Source organism: Peromyscus maniculatus, chromosome 14 (assembly GCF_049852395.1).
Source record: "Peromyscus maniculatus bairdii isolate BWxNUB_F1_BW_parent chromosome 14, HU_Pman_BW_mat_3.1, whole genome shotgun sequence".
In the NCBI taxonomy this organism is placed as follows: Eukaryota; Metazoa; Chordata; class Mammalia; order Rodentia; family Cricetidae; genus Peromyscus; species Peromyscus maniculatus.
Genome location: NC_134865.1, coordinates 39,548,310 through 39,570,464, shown reverse-complemented (window position 1 = coordinate 39,570,464; position 22,155 = coordinate 39,548,310). Strand labels below are relative to the sequence as shown.

The window sequence follows — 22,155 nt, the reverse complement described above, 5'->3', positions numbered from 1 at the left end:
TATTCTTATACTTTGTGTGGGAGAGTGTTAAGAGGACAGTCCTCAGTGACTTGGTTCTTACCCTCCACCATAGGTGTCCCAGACATCGATCTCTGGATCATCCCAGGCTTGGCACCAGGCACTCCTACTCACTGACCCATCTCACCAGCCCTTTTCACTTTTCTGTGGACACATACTAATAATGCTGGATAAATGTTGATTGAGTAAGAGAACTTGAGAAGCAAAAAGGTTTCAAGATGTAGTAACTACCTACATGCTTCTTAGGTGAAGCAGTCTCTAAATATGATTGATATCAAACACCTTTTGGTTACTGTAGCTAGGGACAGAAACAAGTACAAAAGTATTTAAAGTGGAAAATACTTCAAAACATTTTGTAGAGCTAGCTAAATGGAATTTGAGTTGTACAGTAAAGGCTTTGTCGTCTACGTCTAGTATGTTGACAGCTAATCTGAGTTTTTAAATGTCTAAAGAACTCAGACCTAATTATTTTAAGCTAGGATAACGAATTTTTATCTAGATTTTTTGCTTTAATGAATAAATAAGAATTAATGGCAGTGGTGGCTGGATAAACAATACTTTAAATCAACATCTTTGCAGCATCCTTCCAAATGTTCTCAGTTAAATGTTGGCCCTTGGGTCAGCCCTGGGCATCTGGCCTGCAACCCACCATGTCTTGGCAAGAGCTCTGAGCTATATCCCCAGTCCTCTATCTTAGAAGTGCATTAGAAGGTGCATGCACTGCTTTCTCTGAAGTTCCCAATACTCGCTTGAGATGTGAGGTCTGAAGAATGTGTTCTCTTTGGCCCCTTTATTTGCGTTTGTTCTGTTCCAGAGTATACTGGGATGTAATACAGCCTGTGGCCTCTACCTCCTGAGAACTCTGTTCTTAGAAACTCCTGAGGGGGGGCAGCTGGAATGGTCCCACAGATGCAGGAGGAAAGGCTCTGGTCTGCCATGTACATCTGCAATCCTGATCCCTCCATTCACAGCTGTCAGCACCCCTGCCAGGTTCTTCCTGAGCAGATAAAAGTGAGGTTTTTTTTTTAAAGAAGGTGCTACTTTCTCTGAAGTTCCCAACACTCTCCTGATGCTCTTTTAGCATTTGTTTACTTTGCTTTGTATTTCCCTTGGCACCAGCACTGAGGCGTGCAGATGCTCCATCTGTGAGGGTCTGAAACTGACCAACTGTGAAGCCAGAGCGCAGGTTACTAGACACTTTCATCAACTCTCTGAATAATTGTGGTTTATCTAGCTTTTTTTTTTTTTTAAGATTTTTTTTATTTATTATGTATACAGTGTTCTGCCTGCAGGTGCCTGGCAGGGCACCAGATCTCATTACAGATGGTTGTGAGCCACCATGTGGTTGCTGGGAATTGAACTCAGGACCTCTGGAAGAACAGCCAGTGCTCTTAACCTCTGAGCCATTGCTCCATTATCTAGCTTTTTGTTAGTTGCTATAAGGGGTGGATATTAAGGGGTTCTAGAACATCGTTCCTTCCTGTTAGGAAGTGTAGGTAACACTACCAGAGAGAACGGGTGGTGCTGGTCCTCAAGATAAACCAGCTTTTATTGAAATCAATTAAGAATGAGATGATGGTGTTAAGTACAGCAGTTGGCCCTTATGAATGATGCTTTTTATACTTCAGAAATTTTTGTTGTTAATAGAGAAAAGCTGAACTTACACTTTTCTTGTTCATTCACGTGTAACTAAAAGTAATTTTGTTCCATTAGAACTTTGAATTGTCTGTATTTGTGGGAAATCTGTGCTAAATAATCTTAACCTTGACCTATTGGGAAACCAAGAGCCTGTATTTGATTGTTGCCAGACAAATTACCACACTTTAGTGGCTGAAAACAATATAAACTTAATATCTTGCAGTTTGGTAGGTCAGCTGTCTCTGTGGATTACAGACAGATGTTGGTGCAGGGGCCTGTGCTTCTGATGGACAATAGGGGAGAGTGTTTCCTGTTTATTCAAGTTTCAGGTAGTTTCCTTGAAGCTGTAGGGTGAGCCTATTTTCTGCTGGCTGTTGCCTAAAGGCTGTTCTCAGCCTCTAGATGCATCCACATTCCTTGATCTCACAACCCCCTTCCTCTTTCCTCAAAGCCATGGTGAGCAAATCCTTTTGACACCATAGCTTTCTAACGTCTCTGCTTTATCTCTCCCACTTTTGAGAGCTCGAAGCATTGAATTGAGTCCACTTAGATAATCCATGATCATCTCACCCATTTCAGGATTCCTGCCCTTCATCACATCTGCAAAATGCTGTCTGCCATGTATGGTCATGGGCCAGCAAGTCCCAGAGAGGATAAATGTGTCTTTTGATGCCTAGCCTCTGCCTCTCAGAGCCTTTGTCTTGTGTTATCTTTCGGCTAGTGATTAAACAAACTCTGTATTCAGGTTACAGAAGAACTTGTAGTGAGAGTGTGAAAAATTGTGTAGTATTTCTGACATGTGATTTTTGTTTGTTTGTTTGAATTTAGACCAATAAAAAATAGTTACATGTCATCTTTTTTGGGGGAAGATGTTGAATTTGGAAATGAGTTTCAAAAGCAGAATAAGGTTGAATTGCCTCATAATTGTTGGGTGAGGGCCTTCTGTAAGAGGGGGATGGGTGGGCCAGGTTCTTCCACTTCTTTGTTTTCATCATTCTCATCCTCTCTCTGCACATCAGAATCATCCTTCTCAAGTGGCAGGCCACATCTTCCAGGAAGTCTCCCTTAATTTTCTCCATCAGATGAATTACATCTTCTTGTGTACACCCAGAGTATTTTGCCCCTGGCTACATTTTGTCTTGGTTAATTGCTTTGTTGCTTATCTTCCCAGTAAGATTCTAAGTTGTTTAAGAGAGAGAAATTTCCCTTCCGCCCCGTAATATTTATCCACTTAAGGGTTAATTAAGGATTGCTTCAGAAGCAAGTTGGCCTAAAGTATGAGGGCACTGATGCCTGCACACACAATGTCCAGGGAAGTATTTGTTGGGTAAATATTTGTAGAAGCGTACGAGGAGTGTAGTCATCTGAAAGCACCGGGCTGTACCAGGAAGACAAGGAACTATTTTCATAGGATGAGCTGTGGAGCTGCAGAAAGCCAAACAGGGGCATCATCACCTGATATGACAAGGTGCAGAGAGACACTTGTAGGCTATGGAAGCAGGGCTCTGGGAAGGTTGACTGGGTGATGGTGAATGCAGGCGAGGTCAGTTTAGGAAACTACATGAAATGGTGACATCATGGCCTAAGATAATGACAGTGATGGGAGAAGGAGGCTGCTTACTGAAATAAGACTTAAATGTTCATATGGAAAAATAACACAGTTTTATCTCACACCATGAGAAAGGATTTAAAATCTGAGTGGTTAAGAAGAGAGAATGAGAAGGTGGTGTGAATGATGCTGAGTATTTCAGGACAAAAGACAATGGAGTGTGGCTGGGAGTGCTGGAATTACAAAATGCGCATAACAGTTGGGGTGTTGAGCGCTGTAAGTAAGGGTGAAAATCATCTGTTGGGAACTGGAACAGGCACAGGGACATGAGTGTGGAATTGAAACTACTTAGCAGTGGCAGTGATTCAAGTCTGTCACTAGATTTGAGGTCACAGGGCTGTCAGAAGCAAGGTTCTTCTAGATTTTTCCATGTGATCATATCTTCCTGAGATTGTTGCTCATTTAGGATTGTGCTGCCTAGGAAAAGCAGACTCAAGAGTCTCCATCGTCACCTTCATTGATTGTTTCTAATGATAGCGAAGAGCTAATTGCCTTCTTTGGTATATTTGGTTCCTCGGTAAGCATCTGCTGTAGGGAAAGTGGGTCCCTATGATGCAATGACTGATGGCCGAATTTCTAAACAGGACAGGTGTTGGTGGCCTGGGCCAAGAGTGCTGGGTCCTAATTGGAACAGGCTTTCCTTTCCTGGAACTGGTTCTGTAGCTTTAAGAACTCATATTCCTGTGGGATAATGACTTGCTCAACTAGCAAGGATGTCACATGACAGCAAGCTGTGGCCTGTTCCATCTGCTGGAGTTGCAGCTTGCCTGGAGTTCGATTTCCCCTAAACTTTGGGAGCAGGAACAGGCTTAAGAATCATTGTAAATCATATCTTGACTTTTAGTGGAGTTGAAATGGACGGCTGAAGCCAGATGTGGCAATTCAGTCTGAAATCCCGGAAGTCATGCTGAGGTAGGAGGATGGCAACTTCCAGGCCAGCATGAGCTATTTACAGAAACCCCGGTCTTAAGAACAATAAAGCCAGCAAAGGATGTGTGTAATTGGGTTTTACCTGACTCATAAAATAATAGAAGAAACAAAGAAATACAGCAGAGAGAAGAATAAATGCTTTATAGTTTATATAGATGAATTTATTACCTAAAATAGTAATATATAGTAAGAATTTATCTACATTAAATCTCTTTTTTCTAACTTGTTCATTCTTTTGTCCATTCATTGTTTCCTGAATGTATTCCCTGTGCAGAGCACTAGGTTTGGGGGGATGTGGGCAACTGAGGTGAAGACCCAGACCTAGCCGTCAGGTTTCCAGTTCAGCTGGTGGAGAGAGATCTGCTAATGATTATGATAAAGAAAAAGCAAAGGTTTTATATGCAAGTAAGAAAGAATCACATTCTTAAAAAGCATCCATTGACTGTGGTAAGAGAAGTAAACTAAATAAACCTTAGAAGTTGGTTTAGGCTCTGAGAAGTAGACTTGAAGGCTAGGGCCTCCACTTCAAAAGTGGCAAGCTTTATGTAAACGGTATGCATACAGAAGTAAGGCAGTGGCATGAAAGAGGAAGTCTGAATTATGGAAAGGATGGTCAGGAACAGCCACAGCAGGGAGGATACAGAGATCACCCTAGGCTGAAGGAACAGCGTGAGCCAAGGTAGGAGTCAAAGTCTCTAGCGCATTTGAGAAGTTGCAAGTTGTGCAGTGTGCTTGTTGAGGTTTGAGGAGACATCAGATCGACAAGGGCCAGACTAGAAGGTGTAGTACACCGGCCCATTATGCCAAGAAGTCACATGGTTGGTGCCTTCTAGAAAGATCCTGTAGGGCAGCTGTGTGGAAGAATTGTGTTAGGTTCCATATTTGGACAAGGATTCTGTCTTAGGGTTTCTATTGCTGTGAAGAGAGACCATGACCATGGCAGCTCTTACAAAGAAAACATTTAATTGAATTGGCTTGCTTACAGTTCAGAGGTTCAGTCCATTATCACCATGGCAGTGTGTAGCACAACAGACATGGTGCTGGACAGGTAGCTAATACTTGTTGATATTTAGATAACAGGAAGTAGACTCTCAGGCTTGAGCATATATGAAACCTCAAAGCCCACCTGCATAATGACACACTTCCTCCAACAAGACCACACCTACTCCAACAAGACCATACCTCCTAATAGTGCCACTCCCTTTGGGGGCCATTTTCTTTCAAACCACTATAGATACCAATTACAAAACTGTCATCTTTGCTGATGGTGAGAGACAGCAAAGCATAGCATGGCCACTGGGAGGGGAAAGTCACAGAAGTTGGTTCTTTGTGACTCAGTGAAGGATGGGATGCCAACAGCCCAGTGGAGAACACAGGAGGGAGGGAGTGATGACTCTTTGGATCAGTTGTGCTGAGGAAACTCTGGAACAGCTGAGTTAAAGATGTCCTTCAGGGAGTTGGGTATTTGAGTTTGAGGTCAAAAAAGGAGTTGTAATTAGAAGAAAAACAAAAGAGGTGCTGGAGAGATGGCTCAGTGATTAAGAGCACTGGCTACCCTTCTAGAGGAACTGGGTTCAAGTCCCAGCACCTACATGGTGGCTCACAACTATGTATAACTACAATCCTAGGGAATCCAGTGCTCTCTGTTGGCATCCTCCAGCACCAGGCATGCATGTGGTACATATATACATACAGGCAAAACACCAATAGGCATAAAATAAAATGAAGGGGGGAAGAAAAGCAAACAATGTAAGAAAGATTCCAAAGCAAGAAAATGTAGGTCTACAGAAAATCTCAGTGTAGCAGAGAAGGAGCATAGGGAAAGAGGAGACTGAAAAGACCAGGCCCAAGAACAGTCAGGGTCATGTGTTTAGACTAAGTTTGAGATTTATTTACAAGTATTATTTTGTTCCCATATACTTTATTTTTTGAATGAAAAAAAAATATTGCCCTGTGATAAGTTTAATAGCAAAACAGAAGGACTTGTCGTGGGTTAGTCTGTCTCCAGTAAGCTCTGATAAGCTGTGCTTCCTCCTCAGCTGTTCCAAGGACTCCGGCCAGTGCTCCTGCCTGCCTCACATGATTGGGCGACAATGCAATGAGGTGGAATCTGGTTACTACTTCACCACCCTGGACCACTACATCTACGAGGCTGAGGACGCCGATCTGGGGCCTGTGAGTAGGGGAGCTTCTGGAAGTTTGGTAGAGCAGCACCTTGTGAGGGATGTTACAGGATATACATGCTTCATAAAGATGTCATTTAAGCAATATTTTCGTAAGTCTTGTCAGCACAAAATAAGGATGGGGACATGCTGTCATATTTAAAGGTAAGTCAATGTGGAGCTCACAAGTAGACTTTGGAGAGTTCTCTAATAAGGCTTTTGGTTGGTGTGTCTTCAAGAATAAGTGTTTTCCACTCTACTCTCATTGGTGCTTCAAATTACTGTAGATCTGACATCATGTAGGCTCAGATATATTTCACTTACCATCCCAAACTTTTCTGTTGTAAAATGTGTGTCTGGCACTTAAGCATACCTGGCTGGCACAGCTAGAGCCAGGGTATTTTCCCCACATCACTTGCTGACTTGAGCACCTCATAGCATGGCTTCTGACTTCCAATAAGGAAGAAACAAGCTGCGAGAACTCTTAAACTTCTAGACTGTGATCCCTGGAGACTCTGCCAATTACAATTCCCTGGGCCAGCATAGTTCACAGGGAGTGAAACATTGGCTGTGCCTCTTGTCAGGCAAAACTCACAGACACAAAGAAGGACTCGGTGGTGGCCATCTTTGGAGATGACCAGCCACTGGTTCTGTGTAATAGCTGTGAGCAGTCCACCAGAGTGGACTCATCGTTAGGGAGGACTTGCCAGCATATCACATTCCTACTTGTGTACTCAGCAAGAGGGCAGTGGAGGAGGAGAGAGAAGGAACTGCACTAGGGACTGAACTAGCAATGCAGAGACTTGTGGAGTACCTCGGCGCTCCTGGATATGCTCAGAAGCCATCACATTCTGTCCTCTGCTTACCCACTGTTATGTCATGTGAGATATATCCCAGACTTTTAACTTCCATCTCCAGTGTCCCAAGACGACTCCAACCACAAAAGTAAAAGCACCCAATTACTTGTTTATGTGAGAGGGAAAAAAAACAAACACACACAAACCTAAAAACAACTTACCAACTTCAGGGCATTTGTAGCTAGGAGATGGAAAATAGCCACAGTTTTGAATCATTGGACGTCTTTGTCTGTGAGGTGTAGGTGAATTCCATTTCATACAAAGAGTAACTAGTGTCCCCTTGTACCCAGGGAGCCACTGTGGTGGAACGGCAGTACATTCAGGACCGGATTCCTTCCTGGACAGGACCTGGCTTCGTCCGAGTGCCTGAAGGGGCTTATCTGGAGTTTTTCATTGACAACATACCATATTCCATGGAGTATGACATCCTAATTCGCTATGAGCCACAGGTGAAGAAAGCTACCAATATACATTGTGTGGGGGATCTAGGGGGCCTGTTAATAGAAAACATTAGTCCTAATAGGTACTAGAATGTTCTGTGAAGATGAGTTTGCATTGAAATAAATACCAGCCACTGGTTTTTCTAACCTCCATGTGCCTTTTTAAATCCAGCATTCATCAGTCTCCTGTTAGGCCCTTAACCTGGCTAAGTTAAGGAAGTGATGTTGATGTGTCAAAAGCTATCCTCCCCCGAGGCCTGGCTGCCCAATAGCTGTTCCTCCTAGTGCAGTAAAAGGCCAGAAGTGTCATATTATAACAGAGAAGAAGTAGCACTGGAAGATGGGAGACTTTGTTGTCACTGAGCCAGGGCTTCTAGAATACTTCCTAAAGACCCAGCTCTAGGCCTTATAGCACAAATGATAATTGTTAACTGATATTTTGGTGTTTTTTTTTTTTCTTTAGAAATGAGGTCTTGTTTTGTAGCTGAAGCTAACCTTGAACTCCCAAGTCCTGCCTCAGCCTCTTCAGTGCTAGGGTTACAGATGTGTGCTAACACATATGGCACATAAAGTAGAGTTTTGATAAACTGATCCCAAGGGAAGAGAGAAGAGGTGAAAGGGGGTTGGCTGAGACTCACTCCTAATGTTAGATGAAGGATATGGTCAGAGGTGCACATAGGGAAAATGCCAGGATGAGAAAAGGCTTCAGGACTGTGGGTTGAGCAGGAGGTTGTCTTTATATGAGCTTCTTGAGAGTAGACAGCAAAGGCACATTAGAAGGAAGCAGGTATTAGGGCTGGAGCTGGGCAGTAGTAGAGGAAGTGTTAGGGACGGGAAAGCAAATGTGTGGATTCTGTTGAAACTTAGCTGCTGTGGAGAGATCTTCTGAAGTGAACTAACTGTGCTAACTAACTGTTAGCAGTGGGCTAACACAGAAGTTCCTTTCATCCTTTGTTTCCTGCTCTAGCTGCCGGACCACTGGGAGAAAGCTGTCATCACCGTACAGCGACCTGGAAAGATTCCAACCAGCAGCCGATGTGGTAACACTGTTCCTGATGATGACAACCAGGTGGTGTCTTTGTCACCAGGCTCAAGGTCAGTGTGACAGTGGGGTCTTACAGACTGAGTCACAATATCAGAGCGAGACACCAGCTGTGGAAAGTCTTCTGTTGGAATGATCACCGTGAGCTTTTGTTTTTCTTCCTGTTGTTATTATTGGAACCTTAAAAGTTGCCTTTCTGTTGTTCCTCTCTTGTCTTGGGCAGATATGTCGTCCTCCCTCGCCCAGTGTGCTTTGAGAAGGGAATGAACTACACAGTAAGGTTGGAGCTGTCCCAGTACACAGCATCTGGCAGTGATGTGGATAACCCGTACACGCTCATTGACTCAGTGAGTGCCAGGTTCCTGTGCATCGGAAAGCCTGATAGATAGTGACCAACTGCCAGTGAAGTATTGTGTGAAGGGACAGCTCTGGGCAGTAAGGCAGAATGGGCCCTCTTTGCTTCTAGAGTTTCTTTGTTTATAGCTATAGGATAAAAGGCCTAAGCCCACATCTGAATTGAAAAAAAAAAAATCTCTGACCAAAACCCACCAATCCCTGAGCACAAAATCCCACCAATCTCTGGGCTTGCTCCAAGCTCAGGACTTGAAATCTCACCAATCTCCACCCTGGAAATCTCTACCTTGGAAAACTTCTCCCACCAAAACCCTGTATTAGCCTGTCTCCTACCCAGTTCCCTGCTTCTTCATGCCTGAGCTGAGGCAGCCACTTTGTATCTTTCCCAATAAGTCTTATGTGAAGTTTGTTGGACACTATGACTTTGTGGTATTCCTTGGCTCCTGATTGTCAGGATACGCTCCCCTTCAGAGCTGTAACATTTGCATTGTGGAAACCTCCCACCCAAGAAGAGCTGTAACACTTTCATCAGAGAAACCTTTCCTTTGTAGCTGCAGGGACACCTCCATTGGGGAAGCTTCTCTTCCCCCTACCCCACTCGGAGCTGTAACACTTAAAATAGCAATCCACCTTTCTGGGAAGGATGTGTTCAACCCATTTCCCCACAAATCTGTGAACTGCTTCAGCAATAGTTGTTTCAAAGCCCACTAAGTAGCATGAAGTTTATCTCACCATTTTCTGGCCAGAATATTTACGACTGGGAAGGTTTCTGCTTTGTGTCATGAGTGCCATTAGCTTATGTTCCAATGCAGACGACTGTGGAGTGTGGGCATGATTACTTACTAATGTGGGCACCTCCATGAGGTCATTGTGTTATTCCTGTTCACCCATAGCTTGTTCTCATGCCCTACTGTAAATCCCTGGACATCTTTACTGTTGGAGGCTCAGGAGATGGGGAGGTCACCAACAGTGCCTGGGAAACCTTCCAGAGGTACCGGTGTCTGGAGAATAGCCGGAGTGTAGTAAAAACACCGATGACAGATGTCTGCAGAAACATCATCTTCAGCATTTCTGCCTTGATTCACCAGACAGGTCTTGGTAGGTGTGGCTTGAGTAGCTGTGGAGGCTTTGGGGTGTGTTTGGCACTAAGAGGTACAGTGGGGTCCACACCTGTGCTTCCTGTGACACAGCATGAAGGAAGCAGTGTCGTATCTTAACCTGAGTTTGACTTTATTTTTACAAATGTTTTGGTTGGCCTGGTGTGATAGTTGAAAACTTTTAATCCCAGTACTCAAGAAGCAGGCAGAGGCAGGCAGATATCTGTGGGTTTGAGGCCAGCCTGGTCTACATGGCAAGTTTCAGGCCAGGGTTCTATAGTGGAACATTGTTTCAATAAAATAAAATAAGTAACAAATGATTTTGTCATTTAGCACCATCAAAGAAGGAATCCAAATTAAAGAAATTTACAAAAGGGGTAGAGAGGTAGCTCAGTGGTTAAGAGCACACACTGCTCTTGCAGAGGACCAAATCATCCAATCACCATGCAATCATCCAACACCTCTGCCTCCATGGGCACCTGCACTCATGTGCTCTTACCCACGTGAACATACATATAATTAAAAGTAATAAAAATAAATACTAAGTATACACAAGTGGTGATTAGACACAGGCTAGGGATGTGAAAGACTGAGTCAGGAAGCATCAGCCAACTGAAAGCTATGTTTTTCTCTAGGGAAGGATAGACCAGCTTCCAGTGGTCACAGAGGTTTAATGCTATCAGATATTTGACCTCTGGAGCCAAGGGGAGAAAACCTTAATGATATCCTGCCCACAAAAACTGTGTTGATCTGCCAGGGCAGCTGGTTTGTTCCTTCCCAGTTAGCACAGGGATGCTAAGTTTTTAAGCTGGAATTTTCAGAACTAGAGTAGGAAAGGGGTCAGGAAGTGTTGGGTGTGGGGGAGACAGGACAGCTTGTAAGGCAGATGCGAGGTACTGATCCTGTCCTCAGTCTCACCACTCTTTTCCCTGCAGCTTGTGAATGCGACCCTCAGGGTTCTCTGAGTTCTGTATGTGACCCCAACGGAGGCCAGTGTCAGTGCCGGCCTAATGTGGTTGGAAGAACGTGCAACAGGTGTGCACCAGGCACCTTTGGCTTTGGCCCCAACGGATGCAAACGTAGGTGTATCAGAGACTTTGTAATGCATTCTGGGATGGTCCTGTGGTATTCCCTGACTTCCAAAGGCAGTATTCTGCTCTGAACCTGATGGCATGAGCCCTGGATCACTATGAATCGGGGCCGTGCACACATGAAGGCATGTCTGTCTATTTAATGAGTTCTTTGTTTGCCTTGTCTGCAGCTTGTGACTGCAATCTACAAGGATCTGTGAATTCTTTCTGCGATGCTGTCACGGGCCAGTGCCATTGTTTCCAGGGCATATATGCTCGGCAGTGTGACCGATGTCTCCCTGGGTACTGGGGCTTTCCCAGCTGTCAGCCCTGCCAGTGTAATGGTCATGCTGAAGACTGTGACACAGTGACAGGGGAGTGTCTGAGCTGTAAGGACTATACCACAGGCCATAACTGTGAAAGGTATGTGGGCACCACCTCATGGGAGTAAAGATAATATACTGGGCATGGTGGTTGGCGCACCTACTACTTGTGGGGCAGAGGCAACAGGATCAGGAGTTTGAGGCCAGCCTGGGCTGAATAGTGAGTGAGGCTTTGTCTCAAAAAGAAAAAGGAAGACAGAGAATGACATCATCTTTGGCTAAGTAAATAATTATCTTGGACAAACCACAGAATTAATCTCTTACAGACTCCAAATGGCTCTTCCATTTTTGATCATCCCAGGACTTTTTAAAAGCTCACTCGTTTATCCATCACAAGTGTAGCTTGCACCTGGTTTGTACCAAGCACTGCTTTGGTACTAAAGATGTGGCGACCACAACCACCTGAAGTCTGCCCTTTGGGAATTGCCTGGCAATTCAGCCGTGGACTGAGGAAACCCCCACATTGACACTTTATGGCTTGGATGAGAGTTGAGAAATACTCTTGTCTACTTTGGGTCAAAGCAAAAACTTCATCCAAGTGGGACTACTCACTTTATATAGCTTTGTTGTTCAAAATATTATATGCAATCAGTTTTCTGGAGACAAAATGTGCAAAACAAAGCTATTCTCCAGTTAGCAAATGTTAATTGGATAATTATCATGGATATAAGGCACACTAGGTCGATGGCATAGTTACAGTTTTTATTGCTGTGAAGAGAATCCATGACCACAACAACTCATATAAAGAAAACATTTAATTGGAATGGCTCTCTTACAGTTTCAGAGGTTCAGTCCATTATCATCATGACTGGGAACATGGCAGTGTGAAAGTAGACATGGTGCTAGAGCTGAGAGTGTTACATCTTGCAGGCAATAGGAAGTTGAGTCACACTGAGGGAAGCTTGAGAAAAAGAGACCTCAAAGCACACTCCCACAAGGCCATACCTCCTAATAGTGCCACTTCCTTTGGGGATCATTTTCTTTCAAACCACCATAGTAGACTTTAAGAATAGGACATGGAGTGTGTCTCCAGTGACCTGAGCAGTTTCAGTCCATCTGTAAAGTGTTACATATGCATGCTGCCTTACACTCTTCACTACAGTCTAGTTAGAACCTACTTTGTGGGGTAAGAGTCATTACCTTCCCACATCACTAACATGAGCATGTGTTACAAAGAGCCACTTCGACACTGAGTACTGTAGCCAGTACTGAAGTTGTTCATTAGACGAAAGAATAGCAAAGGAAAACAGAATGTGTGCTTGTTGTAAGGTATTGCTGTGGTTTGCTTACTGTTGCTATAACAAGCACCATGACCAAAAGCAATGTAGGGTGTAAAGGCTTAGTTGGCTTATACTTATAATTCACAACCCTTCATTGAGGGAATTCAGGGTGGGAACTCAAGGCAGGAATGTGAAACACAAAGCATGGAGGGATGCTGATTACTGGCTTGCTTCTCTAGACTCACATTTAGCTACTTATCTTACACAGCATAGATCCACCTGTCTAGCGATGGTACCACTCACAGTGGGCTGGGTCTTCATGCATCAAGAAAATATCGCACAGACATGTCCACAGGCCAACTAGGGACAGTTGTTCAACTGAGGGTCCCTCTTCCCAGATGTGTCGAGTTGGCAACCAAGATTAGCCATTGCAGGTATCAAGGTGTCAGATGAAACAAACACATGGCTTTTGGCTTAGTGCTAGTGTGGTAATTGGGAATGTGAGGGTCACAGAGGCCTCTTCTGTGAACTGGTTCTAACTACAAAACTGCTATAGAAAGAAAATAAGAGTCACAAGAGTGAAAGGAGGAAATTACTGCATCCCATGTCATCTTTATCTGCCTAAAGTTTTGCTGATCTTTCAGAGGGAGATAGAAGGTTAGGCAGTCATCCATATGCAGATTCAAAAGAGGTGTGATGGGAAGCACTTAAGAGAATGTCCGAAAAGAGTCTGGCTGGCCATTTGCAACTAGCCTTGGATCTTTTTTAAAAAGGACTTTTGTTTCTTGTGGACAATGGGAAAGGATATGGGAGAAGGGAAAGACTGAGGATTAGGTTTGCAGAACACTTCATCAGATCACTGGAGATTCTGCTATCTAGTATGAGCAAATTTCTCATTCCATACCTTATTTCCAGGCAATCAGAGTTTTAATCCTCTTGATCTAAAAGGAAACTGGTCGGATTGTCCTGCAAGGATGAAGTATATGGAGAGGCAGGAAATGAACACTCCATTTCTGTCACATCTTTGGTTTTGTTTCTCCTACAAAGGTGTTAGGAACTTCCTCAGCTGCTCTCATAGGAAGCTGCTTGTCACTGTAGTTGTCCCCAACACATAACTAGGGAACATGTTCTTGTACTATTTCTGCATGACATTAAATATATAGTTAATATTCTGTAAAGAGCTTTCTTTTATTTTTTCATTTACCTCCTCATTTAAAAACTATTGCCCAATCTCAAGACAAAAAGCATGAACACACTGAAGTGGAAATCCTTGAAAGTGAGCTGTAGATCCAGCTGTACTTCTGCTTTATAACTGTGGGAGGGTGAATAAGAGTATCCAACTTCCATAGGTGTAATGGCCAGAGTGGACCCAAAGCTTCTTCAAGCTTTTGTGTTACATGTAAAGGAAATAGCACCCCAGTTAACATTGATTTTGAGGTCAGCAGCATGACACAGTAAGATAAGTCCTTGCTGAAAGTTGTGAGGCTGACTCGGAATTAAGGCTTTTTATCTAGGTATGTAAGCATTTGCAAACCATTCAAGCCTCGTAGATCACCAGTCTTAAAAATACTAGATGCGATGGATTTGAAAGCAACGAATACCCCTCTTTCCTGCCCAGGTTTGTAACCATATAAGAGATGGACTCAGGAGTCACAGCTGTAGAACATCCCTGTCAGCTTTGTTGGGAAAAGCTAGATTGTAGGATGGCCTAGACCTGTGGCCATGATGAGCTTGCTAACGGTAGTGTATCTCCTCTAGCACCCCCTTCCTCCATATTCACATACAGGCTAAGAAGAATGCAGACAGGGCTGGAGAGATGGCTCAGAGGTTAAGAGCACTGCTTACTCTTCCAAAGGTCCTGAGTTCAATTCCCAGCAACCACATGGTGGCTCACAACCATCTGTAATGAGATCTGGCACCCTCTTCTGGCCTGCAGGGATATGTGCAGACAGAACACTGTATACATAATAAATAAATAAATCTTTTTAAAAATATGCAGGCAGACTGACTCCTTAAGACAAAGATAATGTAAAGCCAAGTGTCCAGGGCAGATAGGCAGCCCATGGGACCGTGAAGTCCAAATGGGAAACTATTTCTCTGGGGAACAGTTAGTGAAGATCATTACACTTATCCAAGGGTTTCATCCTAAATACATTGTCTTGCAAGTATTTCCCATAACAGCCAGATTCAGCACCACCAGGAACCCTGTTAATCAAAATATTTGGTAGAGGAGTCCAGAAACCTATTTAAACAAAATCCTTCATGGGATTTTTAACTAAAATTTAAGAAAGTTTGTTGCTGCTCTGAAAAGTCCCTTGTTGGGGAACAGGAGAAATAGGGTATCATGTCCTCAAACAGAATACAGTTTCTAAGCCTTTTCCTATGACTGGGTCAAGGCTCACTGTGTTCTGCACCCACTGCAGGTGCCTGCCTGGTTACTATGGTGATCCCATCATTGGATCGGGAGATCACTGCCGCCCTTGCCCTTGTCCAGATGGTCCTGACAGTAGACGCCAGTTTGCCAGGAGCTGCTATCAAGACCCCGTTACTCTCCAAATTGCATGTGTTTGTGATCCCGGGTACATTGGTAAGTCATGCACATACCCTAAGAAGCAAAAAGGCGCAGGAGAAAATGTATGCGAGTTCATTGTTAGTGAGAAAAAGATGAAGAGTGAAACAGTTAAGTTCACCTTTACAGTACTTCATTAAAACTTAAGGGATTCAGGAGGCTCCTGCCCTTTATCCATGTAGCATATGGGACAGAGTCGATCCTTGGGTGTGCAAGATAATGGAGTTAAAGCAGCAGAATTGCCAACATTCGAATACATGACAGTTCTTAGGAATAATTTCTCAGTTTTAAATACAAGGAAGATTAATTAACTTTTTGGGGATTTTTCCCCCCATAACCTAACCCCTCTTGAGTGTTTGGAAGCCATTTTGTGGCCCCAGGGTGGGCTAAAGAAAAGATAGATATCCTGGAGAATCGCCAGAGAGCAGGATGTCAAAGCTGAATATGTTCTTTACCGTGTATACTGTTTTCTGCCAGCATTCAGTGAAGTTAGCCTATTGTGTGTGTGTGTTGGGGGTCCTTTATTCCAGCCACGAAGCTGCTGGTCCACTGCAGCCCAAGAAGTACTTCATGCATGTGATTTTAGGGTTTCTTAAGAAACCAGGTCACCATTGAGGAGCTTGTTTTCCTGGCTGTTCACAGAGGATCACCGATTCTTCCATTTCTAGCTAAGGCCCAACTACACTTACATGATCTCATCTCTGTTTGGCTCCTTGCCTGCTCCACCCTGGTATGATTAGAAGCTAAGGCTCTCCTACCTCTGTGACCTCTAAGGCTGCTGTCCCAGTGTTGGGGAGCACAGAATACTCTTTCCTCACAGCCAGAAGCCTGTTCCTTCTCTTTGAGATCAGAGACACCAGGCTTGGCAAATTGTGTAGTGATACTAATGAGTCATTGCTTAGTTGGTCCCCAGGACAGGAATGCCAATGGACTTGTGATCAGGCTTTTAGATAAGGTGAACTGAACATTATCTCGGTTTTGTTTTCTAATAGGCTCCAGATGTGATGACTGTGCCTCTGGGTTTTTTGGCAATCCCTCGGATTTTGGAGGGTCATGTCAGCCTTGTCAGTGTCATCACAACATTGACACTACCGATCCAGAAGCCTGTGACAAGGAGACGGGAAGATGCCTCAAGTGCCTGTACCACACAGAAGGGGACCACTGCCAGCTCTGCAGGGATGGATACTATGGTGATGCTCTTCGGCAAGACTGTAGAAGTAAGATGCACATTCATTTAGCATGCCCACTACAGTGATCTCCACCACCACCACCCCCTTTTTTTAACCAGGATTTTACTGTTGGTATGCTTATTTTACAAGGAGAAACCCTTGTTCAGCAAGGCAAAATTTCACATTCAACAAATGAAAGATGAGACTCGGTTTTTTTTTTAATCTGTAAATCTTCATTCTTTGGCAAGACAAGTCTCAAGATGTGGCCCTGTGCCAGGGGAACTTGTGGCTGTCATCAAGATAAATGCCATGCAGTAGAGTGCATGGTGGTATGTTCTTTCCATGAACTTGCTTATTGGGTGGGTTTTACAGACCTGAATTCCCACTGTGGGAGGGCTGCACCTTTCTGATGTGGATGGTGGAGCAGGCATCTCCCCTAAGGCAGAGAAAGAAGTAACAGCAGTATTTAAAGAAAAAAAGTCAGACCTCATTTGTGTTATCAGGAGATCAGCCAGGCTTTCTGGCTGCAAAGCCCACAGGCTCCTGGTTTTGTTTATAAACATGTGGAATGTTAGGGACCCACAGGGCTAGATTCCTTAAAGTCTTTTTAGCTTACAAGGCTTCTACCTGCTGCTTCTGACATACACTATGGCTGCTTCCTGCCAGGAGTTTGAAATCACTGAACGTCTCAATTGCCACTGGTGTATTTTTATAATTTCCAGTTAAATTTCCTTTTCAAATTTTTAATCATTTGAATCTGTGTATCATAAAACTATTCCTAGGCAAGCAAAAATCTGTCATTACATTTATGTGGACATGTCATCTACCTGGGAAGTGTCAAATTCATTTTGTATTGTGAGAATTTCTAAAGGATGTTAATTTTAGGGTTTTTTGTTTTGTTTTGTTTTTTATAAAAAAAAAAAACAAAAAACAAAAAACATTGCTTTTACTTTTTTCTTGCATGTCAGCATTGAGATTTGGAGAGGAAAAGCCTAGCTGTTTAGATGGAGCTAACCACTGCATGCTGTATACCCATGAATGTGATCAGATGTACATTTGCTTATGCTGTTCTATTTCAGAGTGTGTCTGCAATTACCTGGGCACCGTGCAGGGGCACTGCAATGGCTCTGACTGCCACTGTGACAAAGCCACTGGTCAGTGCTTGTGTCTTCCCAACGTGATCGGGCAGAACTGTGATCAGTGTGCACCCAATACCTGGCGGCTGGCCAGCGGGACTGGCTGTGAGCCATGCAGTTGCAATGCTGTGCATTCCTTTGGGCCATCCTGCAATGAGGTGAGGGCCTGTGGCTAGGGGTGAGGCCTCTGAGATGCTCAGTGACAACTAGCCCATCAGGTGACTTTGCCCCAAATGGAGGAAGGCCAACAGATAGCATCCAGCTTGGCAAGCAGAGTATAGACTGACTGTCAGTCCTGTGTGTCCTTCTTGGCTAAGGCAATGTAATTGTACACAAGGTCCTCATTTAACCTATCCATAGCATTTCAGTATAGAATCTAGCTGTGGATATAGACTCACATGTCATTCCTTTCCCTTGTCTGGCCCCCAAATCAGTTTTCATAGTTGCTCAGCTTAAAAGGAACTACACAGCCATCCGTGCAGCATTGCAAAAGTGCTGTTACTTGCTGATGTAGGCTAAAACTGACATTCCCCCAGAGTTAGACGTGCCAGAGGTGGCCTGGGATTGGTATCAATCTGTGGAAAAAGTGAAGATGCTGAAATCCTACCACGCTAGAGACCTTTTCAAGCCCCTTACAAGAGAACATCTCAGAAGTGCTGGTGTGACTCCCTCCCCAGTCCGTACCACAGGTGTCTAGGTTCCACTTCGGTCACTTAACTGGGTTGGGGCAAGTTACAACTGGCAAGTTACACTGAGACCACCTGACAGATATGTATTTGGACTGCAGTTCACCGGGCAGTGCCAGTGCATGCCAGGCTTTGGAGGCCGTACCTGCAGCGAGTGCCAGGAGCTCTTCTGGGGAGACCCCGACGTGGAATGCCGAGGTGAGGCCAGGCCCCAAGCTGATGCTTTGGTGGGGTGGGCAAGAACAGGAGTCTAGGTCTGTAGGGGCCTTTGGTAAACTCTAAAGTATAGTCAAAATGATATAACCAAGTTTGTGCTTTTTTTTTTTTTTTAAAGAACTCCTGGGCTAGAGAGATGGCCCAGAGGTTAAGAGCACTGGCTGTTCTTCCAGAGGTCCTGAGTTCAATTCCCAGCACCCACATGGTGGCTCACAACCATCTGTAATGAGAGCTGCCTCCCTCTTCTGGCATGCAGGGATACATGCAGACAGAACACTGTATACATAATAAGTAAATAAATATAAAAAAAAAAAAAAAGAAAAGAAAAAAAAAGAACTCCTAATCTAGCCTTGTGAGTAAATGTGACTAGTAAACAGAGAGTTATTTCTTCAGCCCCACACCATGGGGAGTATTATCTATCTTGGTACACAAACAGGCAAGGACACATGCACACTGTACAGTATACACAGTCACTTTTTAAAAATGATTTTCAGTAAAGTGCGGCTACATGAGCCATGCATGCTGACAAATTGATCTGCTCCCTTATGCATGTATGCATAGATGTGATTACTCCAGTAAGATAGTCAATTCCAAGACTCAAGCACACTCTGCAACAGGCTGCTAAATAGAGCATCCACCAGTGAGACTAGAAGAGGGTGACATAGAGCCTTGAGTTAAGTGAATATGGTTGGAGTTCCAACCAAGTCTTTTCAATATAATTCAAACCCAGATTCTCACTTAGGCAGAGAGAAACCGGACCTTTTCTTAATAGAAACTTACTGCTGGCTGTGGTAGCTCAGCCTGTAAATGCCAACACAGTCTGAAGCATAAATAGCAAAAGATCTAGGCCAGCATGGTCAGTGTAGCAAGAACCTGTCTCAAAAAGCCCATTTATTAAACTCCATGAGTAAGAAAGATTGCTTAGTTTTTATTCAGTTGCCATTGTTTTAACCAGGCAAGTTGTTTTTCAGACCTTAGAAAACATTTATGAAAGGATTTTATAAGCTGTTTTAACTATCTCCCATCCATTTCCTCCTTTTTCTTTCCTATGTTTTAAGCATATCTTTAGGTAATTATTTCCTATAGTTTCTTACATGCTCTTTGATACATTTTTCTTGTAGATCCTTGTCTAACTCAAAATGTAAGAATGACCTTTTCCTCTTTTGGATACAATAATAACAAGAAATAGCTCTTCAATGAGTAGCTAGTTCATTCAGTATCTCCAATAGAAGCTAGCAACCTAGAACCTTCATGCCTTAGCAACAGAAGAGTGAAATAGTGGCCAAGACCTGAGCAAATTGCATCTGGTTTGATTTTTCACTGAGGCTTGCCAGCGGATTTATATGGACATCTTAGGTCACAGTTTGTTTCACACAGGTATGATGTTTGTTAGGTCCATAAATAAGTACATTCCCATTCATAGTTCTCTAACCCCAATACAGTTTCCTAGTAAGGTTTAACTTTGTCGCTTCCATTAGATGGTCCTAAAAGTCATAGGACCAGCTACTGTAACCTGTCACTGGACATACCTGCCCCGTCTGTTCTTCCCTTTGTATTTCCTTTTTCTCCTGAAGATCACCAGACTTGTTAAAAAGAAACTACAAAGATCATTATACTGGCCTGGTCCCAGCAGCTCAAGAGCAGCAGAAAGGCTGGCAAATGGAGAGATCCCATGGCAAAGAGCAGGTTTATGGGGCCAGCTGCCTGATTTCAATTCAAGCAGTGCCTCTAGATTAGGAGAACAGAGTCCTGCCTCTTCTGCCTCTGCCACATGCACCTCTCTTGGTATAGTATTGATCTTTCTAGTTCTTTATTTCTGCATTTATATACATGTCTTATACATACATAGTTTTCAGTATAGTACACAGTTTACTTTTAAAAGATTAATCTCAGCTTTTTCCACATTTGTCACGCTTAGATCCCGAGTCTTCATCCCTTTAGCCACTAAAGAGTTGTTTTCAAGCCCCTTGAAAATACTGGTTCTTCATGTAGGCTCAAGGGAAGAATGCCCTAAAAGAGATTGATAGGACCTGGGTGTAGAAATTCTGTTTTTCCTTGCTTCCTCCTAAATCACACCACCATTCCAACCTCCTCTGTTTCAGATGGAGCCAGGAAGTTCTGTCTTCTAAAATGTCGAAGTCTAGGGTAAAAGGTGCTTGACCTAGTTGTTCACACTGGCAATTTGGTTATAACCATGATTTTGAACATTCTGCTTTACATTGTCTCTCCTCAGTCTGCTGAGAGTAGACAGGGAAGAAAGGGTTTTAGAAATTTGTAGAAGGGGAGAACTGAGCATATCACCATGATGGGTCAGATACTTGGTATCCAGGAGTCAGAAGTAATGTTCTATAGGGCGCAAGCCCCCATGCAGGCAGGCCCTTAAACAAGAATCTGTTGGGCCACAAAAGCCACTGGGACTCTGAAAAAGGCTCAGAATTTACAAAGCCCCCAGAGAGAAGACTGGAACTTCTAGGTTTGGAGAATGGGGTTCATTGCCAGCTCTGGGGCTGTGGGTAGCCTGGGTGGCAACAAGGCTCAGGGTTGGCTGAGGGCAGGGACAGCAGTGCAGAGCGAGACACAGCTCAGGGTTCTTTGTACCGGAGTGCACTGACAATGAGAGGACCCCAGAGGGTAGCTAGAACAAGTGCCATCTGAAATTAAAGACCACACTCTCTGGGATTGTGTAATGAATTGCCGATCTATTCTCAGCTGAAAGCACAAATTTAGACTTTCTGCTGCCATCCAGAAGCTATGCTTGTTGGAGGACTTAGGTCATAGCTAAGTCATCTCCTTATGGGAAAAAAATGTAGTTATGTGAAAGACAAATGATTGGAGCCTCCGGCATACAAATGGTTGAATGTTCCTATTGTTCAGGCAGCTTGGTGTTCTTGGCCTATTGTGCCAAGTCGGAACAAGCCCACCACTGTGCTGGGATGGAAAGTCTCAGCTACCCAGTGTTGAACGTACTAGTTCAGTCTACAGCCTGAAGCTTTGTTCTGTGCCCTGCAGGGGTCGAGGTCACAGGAAGAATCTTTCTGTCCATTCATAGATGGCAAAGGGAGGCGTGCAGTGGCTTTCTAACCAGTGAAACTGCAACATCAAGGCATAGGTGTGGGCTCCGGGTGGTGGGCTGGGAAACTCTGTGTTACAGTGCTTGCCTCCATGTGGGAAGACCTAATTTCCATTCCTCAATACCACAGAAAAAGAAGGAAATACCATACATTCCTTGCCTACATATTCATTCTTCCACAATTTCTCCCCTCCCTCTTCCTCTACCCTTTGAAAAAGGGACTCATGTAGTCCAGGCTGGCCTTGAACTTCTTTTCCTCATGTTTTCACTTCCCAAATCCAGCCTCCCTACCTTTTCTGTTACTTCCATTATGACTCGGTCTGTGTTTAAGCTTTTAGAGAACCATAACTTCAGTTAGGAAGAAGTCTTCTTTTATATAATCCTAATAACAGAGCACATGTAACTCCAGAGTTGGGCTATACTTGACAGCAAGCTGTAGACAGCAGCTAACCCAGTTTTATTTACCTTGCTGGTAAATAAAGCTTTGCA

General features: G+C 43.8%; 1 protein-coding gene across 3 annotated transcripts in view; it reads left to right on the top strand.

Moving 5' to 3' along the window:
• The window catches only part of Lamb1 (laminin subunit beta 1), a 68,308-nt gene that overhangs the window by 26,547 nt on the left and 19,606 nt on the right, over positions 1-22,155 (top strand). For all 3 annotated transcript variants that reach the window (XM_042260752.2, XM_016007902.3, XM_006989516.4), the window contains 11 exons: positions 6,235-6,370; positions 7,505-7,663; positions 8,622-8,749; positions 8,920-9,043; positions 9,944-10,148; positions 11,083-11,226; positions 11,409-11,640; positions 15,244-15,407; positions 16,382-16,606; positions 17,638-17,852; positions 18,482-18,578. In XM_042260752.2, the coding sequence (XP_042116686.1) occupies positions 6,235-6,370; positions 7,505-7,663; positions 8,622-8,749; positions 8,920-9,043; positions 9,944-10,148; positions 11,083-11,226; positions 11,409-11,640; positions 15,244-15,407; positions 16,382-16,606; positions 17,638-17,852; positions 18,482-18,578 (1,829 nt within the window). The remainder of the gene's footprint in view (positions 1-6,234; positions 6,371-7,504; positions 7,664-8,621; positions 8,750-8,919; positions 9,044-9,943; positions 10,149-11,082; positions 11,227-11,408; positions 11,641-15,243; positions 15,408-16,381; positions 16,607-17,637; positions 17,853-18,481; positions 18,579-22,155) is intronic.